This window comes from Xiphophorus hellerii, chromosome 10, assembly GCF_003331165.1.
Source record: "Xiphophorus hellerii strain 12219 chromosome 10, Xiphophorus_hellerii-4.1, whole genome shotgun sequence".
NCBI lineage: Eukaryota > Metazoa > Chordata > Actinopteri > Cyprinodontiformes > Poeciliidae > Xiphophorus > Xiphophorus hellerii.
Genome location: NC_045681.1, coordinates 14,085,999 through 14,104,563, shown reverse-complemented (window position 1 = coordinate 14,104,563; position 18,565 = coordinate 14,085,999). Strand labels below are relative to the sequence as shown.

The following is an 18,565-nucleotide window of genomic DNA, read 5'->3' as shown; positions in this document are numbered from 1 at the left end:
ACTCTTTTAACTGCTTGAATGGAAATGATGCTGCATTCAGGTGCAGGGGGAAAAAATAATTCGAATTATTTGTTGTAATCGATCAATAAATTAGCACACAATAATCCGCAATATGAGTAATTGAACATAATAAAATATAGACATTAAGTTCAAATCCAACCAGCGTTTGTATTTGATTATGAAAAATATAATAATTGAATTTAAAAACTCCTATCAATAAGAACTCTGAAACGAGTGCTGGTATTAAGTTATGCTTTTAATGGTCATACAGTTTTATTGATATCTTATAGTCCTCCTGCTTGTTTTATATTCTCATAAAATGCGGTAAAATTCCGTCTTACGAGGATAAGTGAACGCTCCAGGCAGATTTAACTCCTCCTTGACTTCGGGTGTAGTATATTACCAGAAATGTGTTCATACAAAACGCAGGAATAGTAACTGTTTTTGCTGCCCATCAATGACTCATTAAAAGGTTTTGCATTATTATTTTTTGATCAGAGATTTTGTTGTTTAAGTGTGAAGAATCGCTGTGCTGCCATGAATCCGCCGTGTGGGAGATGCAATAAGCCAGTTTATCCAACAGAAAAAATAAACTGCCTTGATAAGGTAAGATGGAAGTCTAACCTTATTCTCTTATCACTCTGCTGTTCAGAGCTGACATTTGTTGACCCAATCTTTGGTGATATTCTGAATTTGATACTTTTATGCCAATCTGTGCATCTCCAACTAACTGCTTGAATAAATCAAATAACTCTAACATACAACTTTACTGTAGGGATCACGTATTCCTTTAGCTGTTTTTGGGCACATTCAGTTTTGTTTGTTATTAAAAATTTTAAATCCAGAGAAATGTTCTGGCGGGATTTGAGTTTGATCCAGATGGCTCTCTATATTTGTCACAAACAAAGCACCCTGAGGGAGTACAGCAACCATCTCCCGTTTCTCAAAAGCCTGTAAAAATGAGTAAAGTGAAAGGGATCCTATAGCAGGTACAAGGAGGCAATATCATAATGAAAAAAAACAACTTTATTGTAACTGAAGGAAGTGTTTTAATTTTTAATGTGATGATGATGTTGAACGTGTTGTTTTTCTAGAGCTTTGCAAGCCTTTTTATTTTGCTTTGCTTCCCCTCCCAGTATTGGCACAAAGGTTGTTTCAGCTGTGAAGTCTGCAAGATGGCTCTGAGTATGAACAACTACAAAGGCTTTGAGAAGAAACCCTACTGTACTATGTGAGTATATTCATAGTGAACAATAAAAGTTGAAGACTATAAGCAATTAATTTAAGTTCTTGAATAATTTCACAATACCTGAAGGGAGCAGGGATTGAATACTGAAGAATTGAAAGCTTGAGTTGTCGTACTCGTTCTTAGACTTCACTCACGTTCTCTTTTATTTATAGTTTACCAGAGAGAAAACTGATATTTTAGTAAAAACTTGGCATATAAGTGAACATCGGTTGAAGGAAAATACATCTCTCAGGCCTTGTGTTGGTCTTTTATGGGATTTATTTTCCTTTTTACTAGTTGTTTTGAGAAAAACAAAAAACAGTCTCAATACAAAAAATATTGTATACTTTTTCTTTGACTTTATAATTATGCACTAATTATTTGTTGGTCTATAACTTCCTTTGAACGTCTTTTTTAAAATGAAGCAGTTTCATATTTATAATAAAATTTATATGAAGGATGAATTATCCTAGTCAGAAAGCTAAGAAATCACAAACGTGAATAATGACACTTAGTATATCTACTGGAAATAAAATTTATTCACCAAAAAATTCTACCTGCACTCACAGATAACATTTGTACTAATCAAACTGCCTTCTATTTCCCAGTTATCTATATCTGCCCATACATATGTTTAGTGCAAAATAACAAATATGAAGAAATCTAAAGAGAAATGTGTAAAGGCTTCAATTAACAATTCCAAGATTATTAACTAAGTTTATTTGATGAATAACATTTATTTATGTTTCTGTTCTCTCTCTTGAGTTTAAAGAAAGGGGCTGATAGATTCCGTTTCAGCTAACCTAACATTAATCAAGGATTTAAAAGTTTGGAAGAAGAAGAAAATGAAATTTAAAGGAGGACAACCAGAAGTTCTGTAAATGTCAATGCAATTCCCATTTCTCAGCATGACAGCTGTTCTAATGGTTCTGCCCATTGGATGTTCATGTGATTTCTCACGTTGGATTCAGAACAAATTATTCAAACTGGAGTTATCTCCCCTTGGTTGAAGAAAAGCCATAGGGGAATATTGCACGAAGTACCAAAAGTCTTTAGAATCAAACTGATCAGGCCCAGTTGTGATTTTTCGGGCAGATGTTCTGAATCATTTTTTAGATTGCCATCATTCACACACCTACAGTTATGACGTATCACGACTTAATATTGATAATTTTAGAAGATTTTTCAAACTTCTAAACAAGAACAATTGTGTAATTCCCTTCAATGTAGCATGTTGAAAGACTCTGTGGGACAACATATTAATTTGACACCATGACTATATTATGTCATTGTGAAGGTGTTTTGAAAAGCCTTGGTGGTAGTAAGTGTGTGTGACAGGTCAGATATTATGTGTTTACATGCACTTCAATATAGATAAACTAAATTGAATCTTCTAACCCCAAAAAACAAGGTTATGTATTTCTCCTTAACTTTTTCTGTGACTTTAAATTGATTTATACAGAAAATGTGTGTGAATTTACTTAATTTATTCAACACCTTTAATGTTTTGATTTTATGTACTCACTTATTAGGCATTATCCCAAAACCTCCTTCACCATTGTGACCGACACCCCTGAGAATCTACGTCTGAAACAACAGAGCCTGCTCAACAGCCAGGTGAGATCAGGCCTCTTTCTCTGCCTTCTCACTTTTCTCCTGCTGACAGAGAAGCTCTACATTTTCTCATCTCATTTCATTAGCGAGGCTTGCTCTAACTTTCTCTTTTTAATCGTCTCCCTCGTTCAGCTCCATGTTTGCTCCAGCGGGTAAAAGCAGATCTTTCAGTTAATCTCTGTTATTGGATTATTTGCGGAATAGAAGCTTTAACTCGCCTTCTTTTACAGGCCGACTAAATCCTAGATTTTTGCATCTTAGCTGCTGCCAACATTGACAGATTTTCTTCCAAAAACCAGTGAACTGCTCTTTAAACGAGAGTCCCTCTGTACCTTCCCTGTTCTTAAGCTCTGATCTAATCACACTGCTCCTGCCAGCTAATTAACCTGAGCTCAGGGATAAGACCTTCAAGTCACGCAAATTCAAAGAGATTCCCTTGCAGCGTAACTTTGGAGACTCTCCTGTCTGCAACATGATTAAAAACGCTATATCCATGCAAGGTTGCAGTTTCAAAAGTGAAAACCACTTGTGCTTCTCAGTCACAATCTTTAAGTTGACACAGAGGATAGTTGGATGAATACCCATACACTGATCAGGCAGTGTAACATTATGCCTAAAGATGTGTTGGTCCGCCCTTTGCCTCCAAAATAGACCTGACCAAACCTTTCAAATTGATCATAACACCGTAAAACTCGCTTCCACCAACATAAAAGCCTAACATGAACTGATGCAGTGGTGGAAGAGGCTAATCTGAAGGTCATCTGAGGGTACTGTGTTGACTGTCAAATGGATAAATGAGTTGGCAGTACAGTCACACAGCTGGTCCCAGTTCAGCATGGTGTGGCACTCCACTGGTCCTGAACACAAGGAGAGCCAAACAGCTGTCAGATCCTCTCCAGCAGCTGTCCGTCTGGCAATGCCTGTTGATGTCTGAGACGAAGCAGACTTAACGTGGGAAGGATAGGAGAAAACTTGAGTTTAACTTTATGCAGGTAGGGTAGAGAAGGTCTCTAACCATAAATCAGTTTGTTTTATTGGCATTTTATGCCACCCTGTGATCAGGGTGATATGGAGTGTTTGTTTTTCTCCTCAAATAGTGTTTTTTTTGTAGTCCTAAAACCTCTCCACCTGTTTGTTTTTGGCCTCTAAGTGCCTTTTTTGAAATGACTTGTTGCAGTCCTTCAACAACAGCTTCCTTCCTTCTACTCTTTCATTAAGGCCAACCAATAATTATCCTGTCAACAGTTTCTCCCACCAGAGACATCATCTTTCCTTTGTCAGATGATGGATTGAAGTTCTGTGCTCGGCGAGACTTTGAAAGCCATAGATTTTGCTTTATAACCTAATTCTAAGATCAGATTACACACAAGTAGACACTGTTTACACATTAGGAGACTCTTGTAGTGAATTTTATTTGATGGTACCAGAGTAAAAGGGGCTGAAGACAAATGAACACCACAGGCTTCAGTTTTCTGTTGGTGAAACATTCTAAAAACCTTGCATCCTCGTCCTTTCACTAAAATGTGTTTCATTATGATTTTATGTGTTATTTGTCAAGTTGTAGCCTGAAAGAAAATTTATTTTAAAAAAAGCTCAAGGGGTGTGAGCAATTTTCATTTTATTCAATTCCATCTCAGCTTTATTTTACCAGAAAACACTCTGCCAAGATTTAAAAAGCTCTTTAACAAGAGGATCAAGGACCGAACCACAGGAATGGCTTTAGATTAAATTGCAAACAGAGGCATAGAATAAACAGAGAACTGTGGCATGTAGTGTTTTAGCACTATACACATGATAAGTATTTCTGACCCACACTGAGGTTTACTCATGACTGCTTTTTGGGAAGAGCCGACAAACCACCAAAGCTTGTTCAAACGATTATTATTTTCACACCAGCTGCAACAACACGAAGAATCCCAGAAGGAGATCTATTTTGGTAACAGATGATTCCTAACAGCCAAGTAAAGTAATTGTTTTCATACTACAAAGCTGTAAAGATCAAGTGTAAATCCGAAGAGTTGTCCTTCTCTGTTTCTCTGGACGAAGCGGTTCGTGTCTTTGTTTATAACCATAAAAGTCTCTGCAGTTGAACTCACTCGCAGCGGCATATTCCTCATAGCAAGAACGTGACTCATTTGTGTTTGTGCCTTTGCGGATGTGCGCGTGTGCAGAGTGCAGGGATCTCCGATTTAGTTTCAAATAAACATTTTGACTTTGTTTAATGTGAAATGTTCCCCACAGTGACCTGCGGCAAATTGGCACTTAAATCACAGCTCAACTGTGTTTTTTCTGCATTTATCATCTACTTCAATTATGAAATATTTGATTCAGTTATGCTTTTGTTGGCATTGCGATGAATACGTTCATTTTCACCACTAAAGGTTAAGCTTAGTTGTTTTAATAAACCCGTCATTGGAGTTACAGATCAAGTTTTGTAAATGACAGGTGAATTGCTTACAGTTCATTCTTAACGGAGATAAACCATCATTGCTTTTTTTTTGCGTGTACTTTTACTTATTCAGAAATATGTGAAAAAATAAATAAAATTTACATGACAATATATCTGGTGAGGAAGTCTGGAGAACTATTTTTTCAACAAATTCAGTTGAAAAGCTCCTTATGTCCCACACAATAACAATTTACATGAGCAAAAATGCTTGATTTTTAATCAATTTTTCAATCACTAAATGTCACAGTCAACCAAAGTTCTTTAAGAAATTAGAAAAACATACAGCAGACCAATGGTATCGTAGAGGTTAGTGACCACAGCTGCTTGCAATTAGCTGAAATCCATAAATACTTAAGAGCCCCTCTAAAAGTGCCTAATTGTCTATTTTAATGGTTCAAACACCAAATATGCATTAATATAGTTAGTGTAATATGCATGCACCGTGGAAACAGCATTATCACTACTGCAGAAGTTAGCATAGTCTTTTTCCATTCTTGGGGCTACAGTCGATTCATGCCTGGGAAAATAAATGGTGCTCCTGGATTTATATACACCAGCCAATCATGTGTCAACATTGTGGCTATGTATTTTAGCTTCCCAAGTTTAATTTGCTTTCAAATATTTTCAGATATTTGTTATGAAAATAGGTGAATCTGCAAATGCTGAACTGCGAACCTAACCTGAACTTAAACCTAACTGTGGTTGTGCAGCCTGTGTATCCAGTATGTTAGACAATTACTGCTTGTATCTACTTCACTCAACTTTGTGTCAAAGAAACCAACTATCCTGCTTGATGTTAGCTGGAAATAAACTTCAACAAGATGAAAATAATACTTTAAATGTTCTAGTTTAAAGGAGAAAGTATTTTGCAGTAAAGGTCAATGTAATTTTATTTATATAGCACATTTTCAGTAACAAGGCAATACAAAGTGCGGATACTGAAGAGCTTTGTGACACTTGGCAACAAATAAAGCAGCTTTTCATCTGAAAGACGATTGGTGTTTGCAGGCTCTTTACAAGGAGGACTTTGAGAAGAACAAGGGGAAAGGCTTCAGCGTGGTGGTCGACACACCAGAGATGCAGAGACTGAAGAAGACTCAAGACCAGATTAGCAACGTGAGTGCAGTTTTTACTTTAACACCAGATTTTCTAATCCACAAACACATAGTCAAGCCAAATACCACCCAGCATGGTCGATTTAGGAAGCAGAGCTGAAAAATAAAGTAGAGTTTAAGTTTGACCTTCTTTCCAGGTCTAGCTATGTGTACTTCCAGACTTTGTTTCCTGTCTTATTCTCTGGAATTGTGTCCTTCCGTCCATCAGTCCATTCATCACCTCCTTGCAGTGTACGGTGTTAGTAGATTTAATTTTCATAGAGAGCTTTTGTGTTAAAACTTTAAAATGGCTCATACGGATCAGGGGCTTTGGAAATCTGTGCGTGGAAAAGTGGAACCTTGACATGTAAAAAGTGCAGGAGCCCTGCAGATGGCAGCGAAAGGAAGTCAGAGTCCAATCCTGCAGAATCACAAAGGCACATTTCTGACATTTCTCCTCGTCCGCTGTGGAGCAGCTGCCCTATATGGTCAAAATCTCTCAGCTGTGGACATAAACTAAACTGCTCTACACACACACACATGGACACACACACTTCCCTTTTCTCTCATGAGAGCATTTGTTACAGATAGGAATGATGGGTACTAAGCTGCATGTCAAAAGGCCGTAATCTTTTTTTCCTTCTCCTTCTCCTTTTTTCCCACATTGTTCTGCACTTTCTCCTGCAGAACTTTACTATGGCATTAGCTCCCTCTTCCTAATTCTCCTTACGCTCTCTGCGGGCTGAAGTTGTCGCACCTGAGTTACAGTGCAAATATTTTTGCTCTTGTTGCCATTTCCTAAAATGGTGAACTGTTCACATTAAAGCAAAACCTGCCGAGAGGGAAACGGTTCAGTGTAAGCATTTACTGCCCTCTTGTGGATTAAATGTGCATTTGTTTTGTGCAGATTAAGTACCATGAAGAGTTTGAGAAAAGTAAGACTCGAAGTGATGCGCCTCCTCCTGAAAACAGACAAGGTGAGATGTTTCTGTGTTTGTTATGACTTTTTTTTTTTTTTAAAAAAACATGGTCATTTAATGTCTGTGTCTGTACAGAAGAAGAATTGCAAGCATCAAACTCTGAAAGATTCAACCAGCCTGCTGGACAGATGCGCCCTGCTGTTGTGTCGCCACCTAGTGGAGGGGTAAGGCAATAACATCAGTGTGTGTTTAAATCAGAGTGGGAGGCTGTCAGCTGATCTTAAGCAATCAAATAATAAGTTAGATTGTGAGAATGTTTTTGTACATTTGATAGTAAAAGTATTTATCCTACTATGAATCTCTCATTTCGTCACAATGTTCAATATAATTTCTTTGTATTTTTGGGAGACGCCCCCAAAAAGTTGTGCATATGGTGTTAACAAAATGGTACGTGGTTTTCACTTTAACAATAAAATCTGAAAAGTGTGGCATACAATTCACCTGCATCTGGCACAGCTTCAATATTATGCCATGGTTACTCAAAGAGGATTAAAAAGAGAAGGAGCCGTGGTAACTCAGGAGGAGCTGCAGAGATCCACAACTCTGGGAGAATTTGCTGATTGCCATTTGTAGCGCCTTTTAGAAATATGGCCTTTATGGAAGATTAGGAAGAAGAAAGCCACTGCTGAAACCAGGCCATGGGACTTCCACTTTGTAGTTTTCTGTAAGCCATGAAGGGGTTTAAGTAAATATGTGGAAGATGATCAAATGAGACGAGGGACATTTATGGGCCTATATGCAAAGCAATTATGTGGCAAAAATAAACATACACATCATTCTGAGCTCACCATCATCCACAGTAAAATATGACAGCACTGTGGCGTGTGGATGCTTTTCTTCAGGATGGACAGGGAAGCTTGCCACGAGTTGGAAGGAAGAGCAAACTTGGTAGAAAACCTTTTTGAGGACAAAACATTTAGAAATCCATCCCAGAAATGTCAAGCAAAAATGTCTTTGCTTATTTGAACATCTGTGGGTGTGCACACCTGAATGAACATTGTTGCACCAGTCTATCCTATTTTCTCCGGTAGGGAAATCAAATGCAAATCAATCCATTTCAACTCAGGTTTGATGTTGCATATTATGTATATTCCTCCCAATCTCACTTCCTTCTCTCTTTCAGAAGCGTTACCAGGCCTTGTACAGCTATGTGGCAGCAGAGGCAGATGAAGTTTCTCTCCAGGAAGGTGATCTGGTCTCGGATGTCGAGCCAATTGACGAGGGCTGGATGTTCGGATGCAACCAGCGCACCGGGAAGAGGGGAATGCTGCCGGCCAATTATGTCCGACCTATTTGAGAAACGATTAATATACATGTAAACCAGGCAAAGCACACAGTAGGAGGACAAACTTCTGTAATGTAGATTTAGACTGACTGCTGTATGTTAAAGAGTTTGTTTTTCAGGCAATTTGACTTTTGGTATTTTTCAGTAAAGTGGAACTGCCCTCTACCCACAATAAAAAAAAGTAAATTTCAATATAAAATTCAATTTAACTACAGCTGCAGGCTATAGCTTCATGATGCATTAATTTCTGAAATATGTTTTTCTTTTTTGTTGCTGCTTAAAACTTCAATTTTGCTCATTTGCCAATCTGTGCTTTCTAAGGTTGGAAAAGAAAATATGAAATAAAAGCAGCTTTATTCAAAAAAATGTAACATGTTACAGTAAAATTTTACCCAAACATTTTAAAACAAAGACTTTTTTTTACAAATCATGTTAAAGTTAAAAAAAACAACAAAACCAAAGCACCATCTTAAAGTCATCAAAAAATAAAATAAAAAAATGTAGAATGGACAAAAATGATCGTCAGGGATGGAGGTAGTGTTGCTGTATAAACAGTCCTTCACGCTGTAGGCGTCAGCTTCGTGGCGGACAAACATGCAGCCCTTCTGCTGATTTTTTTATGTAGCTTTGACGGCAACAAGTCAAGCCTGAAGAGCTCAGAGTTTCCGCTGATGAAATCTTCACACAACCTGGAACAAAAGAAAGTCTGTCAATTAAATGCTACATATGCTCAGAATAGTCTACTTCGCTTAAGCTGCGAAACAAACGCTAATTGTGAGAAAAAGAAATTAAAAAGTTATTTTTAAAAAGCAACTTTTTTTTAAAAGAAATTTGAAGACAAAGGCAAACAAGAGCTCAATTCCTGGGGTATATAGCCTGACGATAAAGATTAATCTCAACTTAACATTCATTATAAACAATAAATATGTGAAGGAACTGATCTGCAAGCAAACATGTTTTAATATCTTTTTCTTAGAAAATGCCATATATACTTGAACTGTTCTAAACTAATTTCACTCAGATTTTATCCATTAAATGAGAAGTACTTTTCATGAAATAAATACCCATGTAACCTGAAAAGTTCTGAAAACTAAAGTTTTTGACAGCAACTTCAGAGATGAGGTCAGGTTCTCTCCACTCATCTCTGGATTAAATGATTTCATGACACGTTAGCACAGGAAGCCTGAAATAAATTATGATTCTACATATAAAAGGACATAGAATTCCATTTTATGATGAATATTTTACATTTCCCTCTTTACAGAAAAAGAATGTTCCCTTCATTCGACTCGAGTTAATTATGCATTTCTTAAATTTACAAAATTAAAACATGAATGTATTCAGATTAGACTTGCATAAATTATTTCAGATAGTTTTTAACCAAATGCCTTTTTTGGGATGTAAAGTTTTGACCAGATCGACTTCAGGCTTAAGAAAAACAGTCTTTATATAGGTTTTGATCAATTTATATTTCAGATATACATTTTTTTTTTTTGCCATTTTATATTTTACCTTTTGTTTAATGCATGCTGGTCAATTTTAGACATTCATTTGATTTATATTATGTAAACACTGACCACATGCTGGATAATTTCAACACTGGCAGAAGTAACTTTCATTGTTCAGGGCATAAAAAGTTTAAAAATAAATCTTTAATCTGACTTGCACAAGAACGCAGCATAGCATGGTGCCATTATTAACCAACAATAAGCTCATTAGCTTTACTCCAACTCCTCAGGTGCAAATGGACCAACACAGGCTGAGGGTGAAAGCAGTAAAGACTCAGTTTCCCCTCAAATTTACTGTACACAACATGCAGGGGTGACAACATGCAGAGAATTAGAGGACAGACTGGGATTTTATAACTGGGTTTGCGATACCTGCAGAGAGAGTACGGCTGCGTCTGGAAGATTAAAACGTCCCTGCAGTGATGTTGCTTTGGAGCCCTCATAACAGACACCTGGAAAAGGTAGAAGCATTAACGCCTCATTAGACATTAAGCATTTGAAAACGTAAACTGTCTGAGCAGCAAGGGACAAAAAAATAAAAATCACATCCTACGTGTGAGGCATGACTCAAAAGAGAATGTATACAAAGCTCAGCAGATCGAACTATGGTTATGTTTTTCACTTTAGAACATGTATGTCGCTTAACTGAGACTGCCTAGTTTATAAAAGATGTAAAAATCAAACATGGTTCATAACCTGAAACATTAAACCACTTAAAGTGAAATATGCAACTGCTTTGATCTCTGGCTCCTATATTGGCAGATATTAGGTTTAAAAGGTACATCAGCCATTTGCTGCGGCCTGTTGATGCTGTGTGTAAAGGGTAAGATATAGTTTTCATGTAAACATGTTGTGAAACAGGAGAAATAAGGTTGGGAGTTGGATTGATATCTTTTCACATACAGAGTCCACAAGGACGCAGAAGTCACTGTTTCCCCCAAAGACGACAACATCACCCTCACTTCCCAAGCAAGCAGTGTGACAAACCCTGAAAAAAGAAAGAAAAAACAGAATCTTTAGCTGAAAGTCTTTAGAAAATGGTTAACAAAAAGTGAAAGAACCTGACAACCAGTTTTTGGTAGATGAACTATTTTATTCCTTTTCAGCCATTAGCTCATTGGCAGTATCCCTAGTAATTTGTTTCTTATAGATTCAAACTGAAAGACTCGAAAAATTGTGGACAGATATCTGGCAAAAGAAAATAAAAATTTAATTTAATGTTAGTTATAGCTCAGCTAAATTTTGGATTCTGGAATTTGGGAGCATTTTCCCTCCCAACTGATAAAGAGGTCAGGATCCCAAGTGATAATTCTACAGTTCACAACTGTCCAAGAAATCCTTCAGAGCAAACATCAGTTACCTGGGCTTATCTTTGTGTGGGTGCTTCACCTTTGTCCATTCTCTCTTCTGTGTGTTAAACAACCAGGCATCATCTGTAAGTGATCATATAAACAGTATTTTGCAGTTAATATGAAACCCAATCAGAAGGAAACAAACTTTACAGTCCTCAAGTTAGTCAGACTTACTCAGGGTTTTCCCATCCATGCCAAGACCACCGTATACGAACAGAGCTTGGTCCGACACAGAGTTCATGGTGTGCATGAAGCGCCCCGGGGGTGAACCACAAGGCAAGCTGTCACTGAGTAAATCAGAACAAAAAAGGCAGTGAAATTATAAGCTGGGCATTTCATAAAGAGGTCAAATCTATATGAGCAAGAAGATATTTACAATCTACTCCAAGTCCAGGTCTCGAGGTCCAAGCAGAAAATGTCCAACTCCCCCGTTTCCTGCAAACAAAATGACGGTACATCATTTTTGTGGGCCATTAAACACTTTCTTTTAGCATCGAGCAGAAATGATGCTCGATGCATCTTTTTTGTTCTGTTAGCAAAAAAGATACATTTTTTGTTAACAGGAACTTTAGTGGGGTCTAGCTTTGGTTAAAGGTGACTGAGTCAAGTTCTAATTTGTCTCAAAGTTTCTAGAGGTGACGGGGCACGACATGGGCTCAAAGAAGAACCATTTATCACAGGATCTGCATTTGTGGATGGGGCCCACTGTCCCATCACAACAGGAAAGAGCTACTGAAGCAGGAAAGGGCTTTACCCAAACTGTCACTACCAAGAGGGAAGTCTTATCCCATACAAAGCTATCTGGAACATCACAACATGTTGTAGCATGAAAGTTTTTCCTAGAAGGACTAGCTAAAGAATGTCTGCTGCAATGAGAAGATTGCTTCAATTGAGTTTTTCAGTTGCGTGAAAAACTCACCACGCCACCAGTGATGTAACCTTTGTGTCTTTGTATGGAGCTGGCATGGCAGCCTCTGGGAGAAGGAGCAGGACCCTGAATGAGATTTTAAAAAAAAATAAAACAAATCTTCATGTTAACATTCAGACACCAGACAGGCAGAACATGTGCATAATTTTGTCAGACATTGACTAAAATCACTGCTAGGCAGCAAAACCCTTGAAAGTACTAGAATCATGACAAATCAATATTCAGATAAAGCCATGTTGTTGCAGTGTACACAGCCTGTTTGCCTTCTTTACATCTAACATGGAGACTTCCAGCTGTTCATGTTCAAAACAAAACAGTAAGACCTTTGTTGCAGCATTTCATCTGGATGGTTGTGTAGCTAATGAAAACACAAGATGTAGTTTCTCAAAAAAATTTGAGCATCACGTTAGACACACCCTTCTTTCCTTTCCCCACAAAAATTAAAAATCTAACAAAACAAAAAAACATTATGACAGATTGTCTGTCCCCCGTTTGTAGTCGGCTAACACACAACATAATCAGGGTGAATCGATTTTAAAGGTAGGGAATGGGTCATAAATTCAGTCAGCAGAGGGGAGAATAAAATATTTTCAATAAGGGATCCACACAGAGTCCTTATCACTGAAGGGTAAAGTAAAAAAATCTGTTTTTATTTTAGCTTTTATCTCTTTATAAGTTTAGTCTCCTCTGTTGACAGGACTGTGCAAAGTTCAAATTTGTTCCACAAAAAAATAAATAAATAAATAAATAAATCCCAAGTTCTCCACAAAAAAAATGAACGTGATCCTCCATACACCACACACACACATACATACACAAAAGACGACTTTAAGAACCAGATTTAAATTTCATCTTCTGGTACGTCATTACTAAGAGCCTGATGCCGTCTTAGCAATACTTACAGACAAAATAAACATTTTTTAAACCATCCACCATATTCCACCTCACCTGAGTCGCGGGTGCGCTCCAGGTAGAGGACTGCGTGTCAAAGACGCAGACCTCGTTGTTCCATCCCCAGCACCGAAACAAAGTGTTTCCGATCATTGCCTAGAAGAAAGAGAAATGGGAATCTTGTTTAAGAAAAATAATCCAAAGCAACACAATGTTGAACTTTGCCAGGCTCGGTGTTTACCCAGGACATCTCTTCTACAATGAAGCTTGATGATGATGTGTTCTGTGCCTCTGCTATGGTCTTACAGCCATATCCCCCAAAGTAGATCAGTCTGCAAGAACAATAAGCTGCAATCAATATGGAACACTGAAAGAAACCCAACTGAAAAACAGCCTTAAAGCAGTCTAATTCATCCCTTAATGGAATGTAAAAATAGTAAAAAATAAAAAAAATAAATGGTGGAGTTTGAGGAACTGGTGGCGCTCATGTCACCAACTGCAGGTTCCCCTGAGTAAGTTGATATATAGAAAAATAGGATGGTTCAAAATTTGCACAGGTTCACTGCACACAAAGCAATACATTCTTTTAGATGTTTTTGAGGAGTATGGCTTATAGCTAATGAAGATCCAAAATTTTGCCTCAGAAAAAAAAAAAGAATACTGCATAAGACCGATGAAGGTTTTTAATACATCAATGTTACACACACTTGTCCAGGTGACATTTATTGACAACTCGGAAAGGTGAGTGGAAGGAAAAAAATAAATAAAAAACCTGAAAGTGCACAAGCAGAGACGACTTCAAATTAGAGGACTGAAGCCAATTCTGCAAATCAAGAGTAGAATCCACAAATTTGAGGAAATGAATAGTTAGTACTGCAAAATAAAAAAATAAAATACAAAATTTATAATTAGTCATTTTGTGGACACTTTGTCTTTTCACCACTCTCCATGAGATCCAATATCTTAGCCAGCCAAAATATAAAAAATGCTTTTATTGTGGGCATTGAGAAAAGGTTAGAGTACATTTAAACAGCCCAGTTATATTATTCAAATGCTGAGAAATACCAAAATACTGTAATTCATTGCAGTGAACATATCACCCACACTGAAATTGCTGTGACAGTTGAGATCTAACATAATGTCCAGCTTTAGTAAAGAGGCACAGAATTCAATTTATTTAGGCAGCCATATCATCTGAAGTATCTGAGGTCAAAAGTCAATGCAACTATCTAGCAGAAAATTTTTGTAGCACTTTATGCTTTCTTCTGGTGACGAGCTTTATGGAGGTGGCACCAGCCCACATTGCTTAGCATATAAACGCATAAAAACCATATCACTATGTTGGAAGAATTGTAAAGAAGAACAGACGACAGTAGAGCAAACAAGCAGACGGGCTGATGGCAGCAACCTGGGCTTCCTGAACATTTCATTAGCACTACAAGCTGATCACTTCCATTCCACTCTGATGTAATTCATGGCCCCATTAAGTATCAAGTTCATTTACTATAAGGAGACGTTCATAGGTTGGGTGACATTTTCTTGCCTTTATTAGCTGCAAGCTACAACAGGAGGTGGAGTTGCTACAGGCTGAACTGACCTGCCTCTGTGCACCCAGCAGGAGTGATTGTCACGGGGTGAGGGCGTCACTCCCTTTGTGTCGGTGACTCTCGTCCAGGAGAAGCACGGCTGAGCAACGTCCACGCTGAACATCTGCAAACAGAAACGGCCCGCACTGCTCTCAGTCAAATATTTAGCACTAAATTTTACAACTACGGTAATTGAATCTTTTATTATCAGTTCAGTGCCTCAAGTCCATTTGAACAAAAGCTCTGGTCCCAGCCGGCGCTTAATCTCCACTGTCAGCACAGTCCGGTATGAGATTGAAATGACCGCATTTCTTAACCAAACACACAGAACTTGTAAAAACCCACAAGACAAACTTCATCCAACTTCATCAAACATCATTTTGAAACTTTACCAACTGGAAATAGAAGCTACAGTTAGTCAGGCACCATTTCTAGCAATCAGAAACTTCTCTGGATTTCTGTGACTTCTATGGATTTTTTTTTTTAACCTGCAAATAGGAGACATTCACAGTTAGATGTCCGAGCGCCTCACCTGGTTGGAGTATCCGTCAGAATCGCATCCTCCAAAGATGTAGAGAGTGCTGTTAATATTGGAGCCACAGAACCCAGATAAGCCTGTGGGACTCTCTCCAGTGATCTCCTTGCACTCCCTATTTCACCAGAAAGAAAAGGGTTAAAGTAGTCATTTCCAAGGGCTGGTTACAGTTTTAGCAAAACTGACTGCAGTTTTCTGAACTGCAAAGGCAACATTTTTACTGATTCTACACCTTCAGTCTCTGAAGCCACCATTTCTATCAAAATGAAACCTCCCAGTTTGCATTCCTAACTTTAAGGTCAAAACGACACAGCTTTAATGTTGGCTGCTGTATGGCCTTGAATCTCACCACTTCCCACTGTCCAGATCACAGAGGCATATCTCACTACTGGGCAACACAACATCCTGTCCAGCAACTACCTGCAAGGAAACAAAGCAAAGCCAGTCAGACAGACCTCAATGTTTCTTTTATCTTCTGTGAAAGGTTACAAAGATGACGCAAGACTTAAGACTTATATCAGTGGTTCCGATATAGTTTTAAGAATATTTTGACACTATTAATAGTGTGCAAGATATGCATGATTCATCCATTCTCACACTTTTCACTAGTTTCAGTCAATAAAGGATCATAAGTTCCATGTAAATTTCAGCTTTCAACTTACACTAGTTTCAGCTATCATTTCTGTGTCATTTAGAGATACTTTTAATCTTCTTTCAGATCAACTCCTTTTCACATGCAAATCTTATGTCAAATATACTTTCTAATAGTCTCATAGACCACAATGTGAAATACTTACAAAACACGTGTAAATACTCAACATGCGTACAAAAAAATTAATTAAAATCTGCCAAGTTTTAGTTAAAGTATGCTTTTACTTTTACCATGACTCCAAAAGTGTTGTGTGAACGTTAAGCACTTTAAAACTCCTAATTTCTGACCTAAATGGTCACCTTGATGTGATTTCATTAATTTAATCTTCTGAAAATTGCTGGACTACAATAAATTTCAATAGTGCATAAAGTAACATAATATACTTCTACAAAATGCACAGTTAAAAAGAGACCACCATAGACTAAAAGAAGATTCTGTACATCTGGGATGGTCAAGTCTAGACCTGCTATAGAGCAACTTTTAAATGCATCTCTACAGCACACCTGAATCAAATGGTTGAATTTCCTCGGCAGCATTTCATTCAGCTCTCTAGGGGCCTAGTAACAAGTCAGTCATTTGATTCAGGTGTGTTGGAGAAGAGCTGTGTTAGAGCCATAAATAGGAAATAACAAGCTGCTTCTAGGAGTTGCAACATCCCTGCTCCATAAATACAGTACTGCGTCATCAGTGTATTGTAGAGTGTATATTTTGTAATGATGATTTATTCGTATACTGAGAAAAAGAGAATTTGTCCAAGGACAAAACCCTGGGGAACACACTTAAAAATAATATAAAACATGAAGTTGGGGCCAGGTGTGAAAACATACATTGGAAACGGGGAGCATGAAGTCAAAAAATTGCATATCAATTAAAAAAAGGGAAAAAAAAGTTGCAACTCAAAGTTAATCTGTTTCTTCCAGATCTATTCATCTCTCTTGACTGCGCTGGGGCAGCCTTGGTGTGGTGAACGGAAGGGACATAAAGGGTGGGGGTCGGGAAGGTGTTCACAGCATAACTGCGCCTCTGCTGATGCTATAATATTTATTCCACTGAAACTTATCATAGAGACAGGTGCGCAGCGCAGATAGGATACTATGGGATACTTCTTACTTAATCCCCCCAAAATATGCAACATTTAAATTCAAAGTATTCCCTGAACACCCGACGTTGCACACTCCTGAATATTCGGCAAAAATAATACCGAGACACATTTATAGTTCCTTCTTCCTACCTGCACAGGTAACTAACATCCGCCTTTTCTCACCTGGTGACCTCCCCACACATACAGCGTGTTGCTGTGTATGAACGCCGTGTGGCTGCTCCTCTCCAGCCGCGTCACGGAAGCCTCCCTCCGGGCTGAATCCATCCCCAGGCGCGGACTCGGCGCTGTTTCACCGCTGAATGCGCTCAGTTAAAAACAAGTAAAAACTGTTGTCAGTGGAGAGGATTTAAAGCTGAAATTAAAGGCTTAGAGAGACACCGACAGGCTGGTGGCCGCCTGCGGCTGAGAGAGAACAGCTGACCGTGTTAAAGAATTTGGCTAAACATGTTTTTCAGGCTTGCTCTCCTGTTTTATACTCCTCCCATTAGGGAGATATTTAATGCAAGCTCACCTCTGCAGGCGAAACCATGCTGCGCGCAGGGGGAGTAGAGCTGAACTAACTTAGAAAGAATCCCTAATTTCAATTCTCTTTATTGTATTGCTGAAGACTACCAGTTAGCTCTCAGGTTCATCTTCTTAAATAATAATAATGCTATCCGAAGTTAGAAAAACTTTGCAAACAACAGTATGGATGTAAATACGTGTTGCGTTTGAGTTAATTACAAAGTTGCTGAGATCAAGGATAGGAGAATGCCAACAAATTAACTCTTCAATAATACATTTTGTGTAATTTTACAAAATGTAGTGGTGGAATTTATGTTTTCGTATATATATTAAAAAAATGCATTTATGCAATTAAAAAAAAACCCAACATATTCCTAAAGAGATAAAACCGTATCAGTATGTATCTGTCTCTTGGCCACGCCCAGGGCCTGTAGAACATTAATAAACTCATTCAATACGTCAGCTTTGCCAAGCAGAAAGCTTCAGTTAACCAAAGTCAGTTTTTATTTGACATCCAATTAATAGTTTTATTCATGGTGCTTTCTAACATAGAAACAATTGCCTACATGATAAAGAAAAAGTATTATATGACTTTACCAAACGAGTTAAAATTTTAATTGCTTAATTTTATACATTTTCTAAATTAAGACATTTAGCAAATGTGGATACATTTGTTTGTTAATATTGATTATATTTAATTATGTAATAAAGAATGTAATTTTGGCCCTTTGATGGACTGGTAATCTGCCAGGGTGTAGCCCCTAGTGACAGCTGGAGATAGGCACCAGCCCCCCTGCAAGGACAAATGGTTATAATGAATTAATAAAGGCAAAAATAAATACTGAAATTATTTTATT

At 37.8% G+C, this 18,565-nt stretch overlaps 2 protein-coding genes and 1 long non-coding RNA gene across 3 annotated transcripts; 1 reads left to right on the top strand and 2 right to left on the bottom strand.

Moving 5' to 3' along the window:
• Window positions 1–382: 382 nt before the first annotated feature.
• LOC116726991 (LIM and SH3 domain protein 1-like) lies at window positions 383–8,864 on the top strand. The gene is made up of 7 exons (XM_032573986.1): window positions 383–606; window positions 1,137–1,231; window positions 2,761–2,845; window positions 6,300–6,407; window positions 7,293–7,362; window positions 7,441–7,529; window positions 8,489–8,864. Exons 1-7 carry the CDS (start codon window positions 538–540, stop codon window positions 8,660–8,662), a joined length of 690 nt encoding a protein of 229 aa, XP_032429877.1. The 5' UTR covers window positions 383–537; the 3' UTR covers window positions 8,663–8,864.
• On the bottom strand, window positions 7,536–8,482 carry LOC116726993 (uncharacterized). Its single transcript, XR_004340738.1, has 3 exons — window positions 8,352–8,482; window positions 8,154–8,262; window positions 7,536–8,027 (listed from the first exon to the last, which is right to left on the bottom strand). It is a non-coding gene; the product is annotated as an uncharacterized LOC116726993 (long non-coding RNA).
• Window positions 8,865–8,987: 123 nt separating the features above from the next.
• Window positions 8,988–17,660, bottom strand: LOC116726989 (kelch domain-containing protein 1-like). Its single transcript, XM_032573984.1, has 13 exons — window positions 17,367–17,660; window positions 15,800–15,870; window positions 15,448–15,565; window positions 14,927–15,039; window positions 13,571–13,661; window positions 13,387–13,485; window positions 12,430–12,504; window positions 11,887–11,945; window positions 11,685–11,797; window positions 11,519–11,591; window positions 11,062–11,146; window positions 10,531–10,610; window positions 8,988–9,339 (listed from the first exon to the last, which is right to left on the bottom strand). Exons 1-13 carry the CDS (start codon window positions 17,466–17,468, stop codon window positions 9,210–9,212), a joined length of 1,209 nt encoding a protein of 402 aa, XP_032429875.1. The 5' UTR covers window positions 17,469–17,660; the 3' UTR covers window positions 8,988–9,209.
• Window positions 17,661–18,565: the final 905 nt, after the last annotated feature.

Coding starts and splice junctions, on each gene's coding strand:
- LOC116726989 (XM_032573984.1), bottom strand. CDS start 17,468: ATGGATTCAGCCCGGAGGGAGGCTTCCGTGACGCGGCTGGAGAGGAGC. Junction 13,486..13,570: donor TTGTAGAAGAGATGTCCTGG/GTAAACACCGAG, acceptor TCTTTCTTCTAG/GCAATGATCGGAAACACTTT. Junction 11,798..11,886: donor ACCTGGACTTGGAGTAGATT/GTAAATATCTTC, acceptor TGATTTACTCAG/TGACAGCTTGCCTTGTGGTT.
- LOC116726991 (XM_032573986.1), top strand. CDS start 538: ATGAATCCGCCGTGTGGGAGATGCAATAAGCCAGTTTATCCAACAGAA. Junction 607..1,136: donor AAATAAACTGCCTTGATAAG/GTAAGATGGAAG, acceptor TTCCCCTCCCAG/TATTGGCACAAAGGTTGTTT. Junction 6,408..7,292: donor CTCAAGACCAGATTAGCAAC/GTGAGTGCAGTT, acceptor TGTTTTGTGCAG/ATTAAGTACCATGAAGAGTT.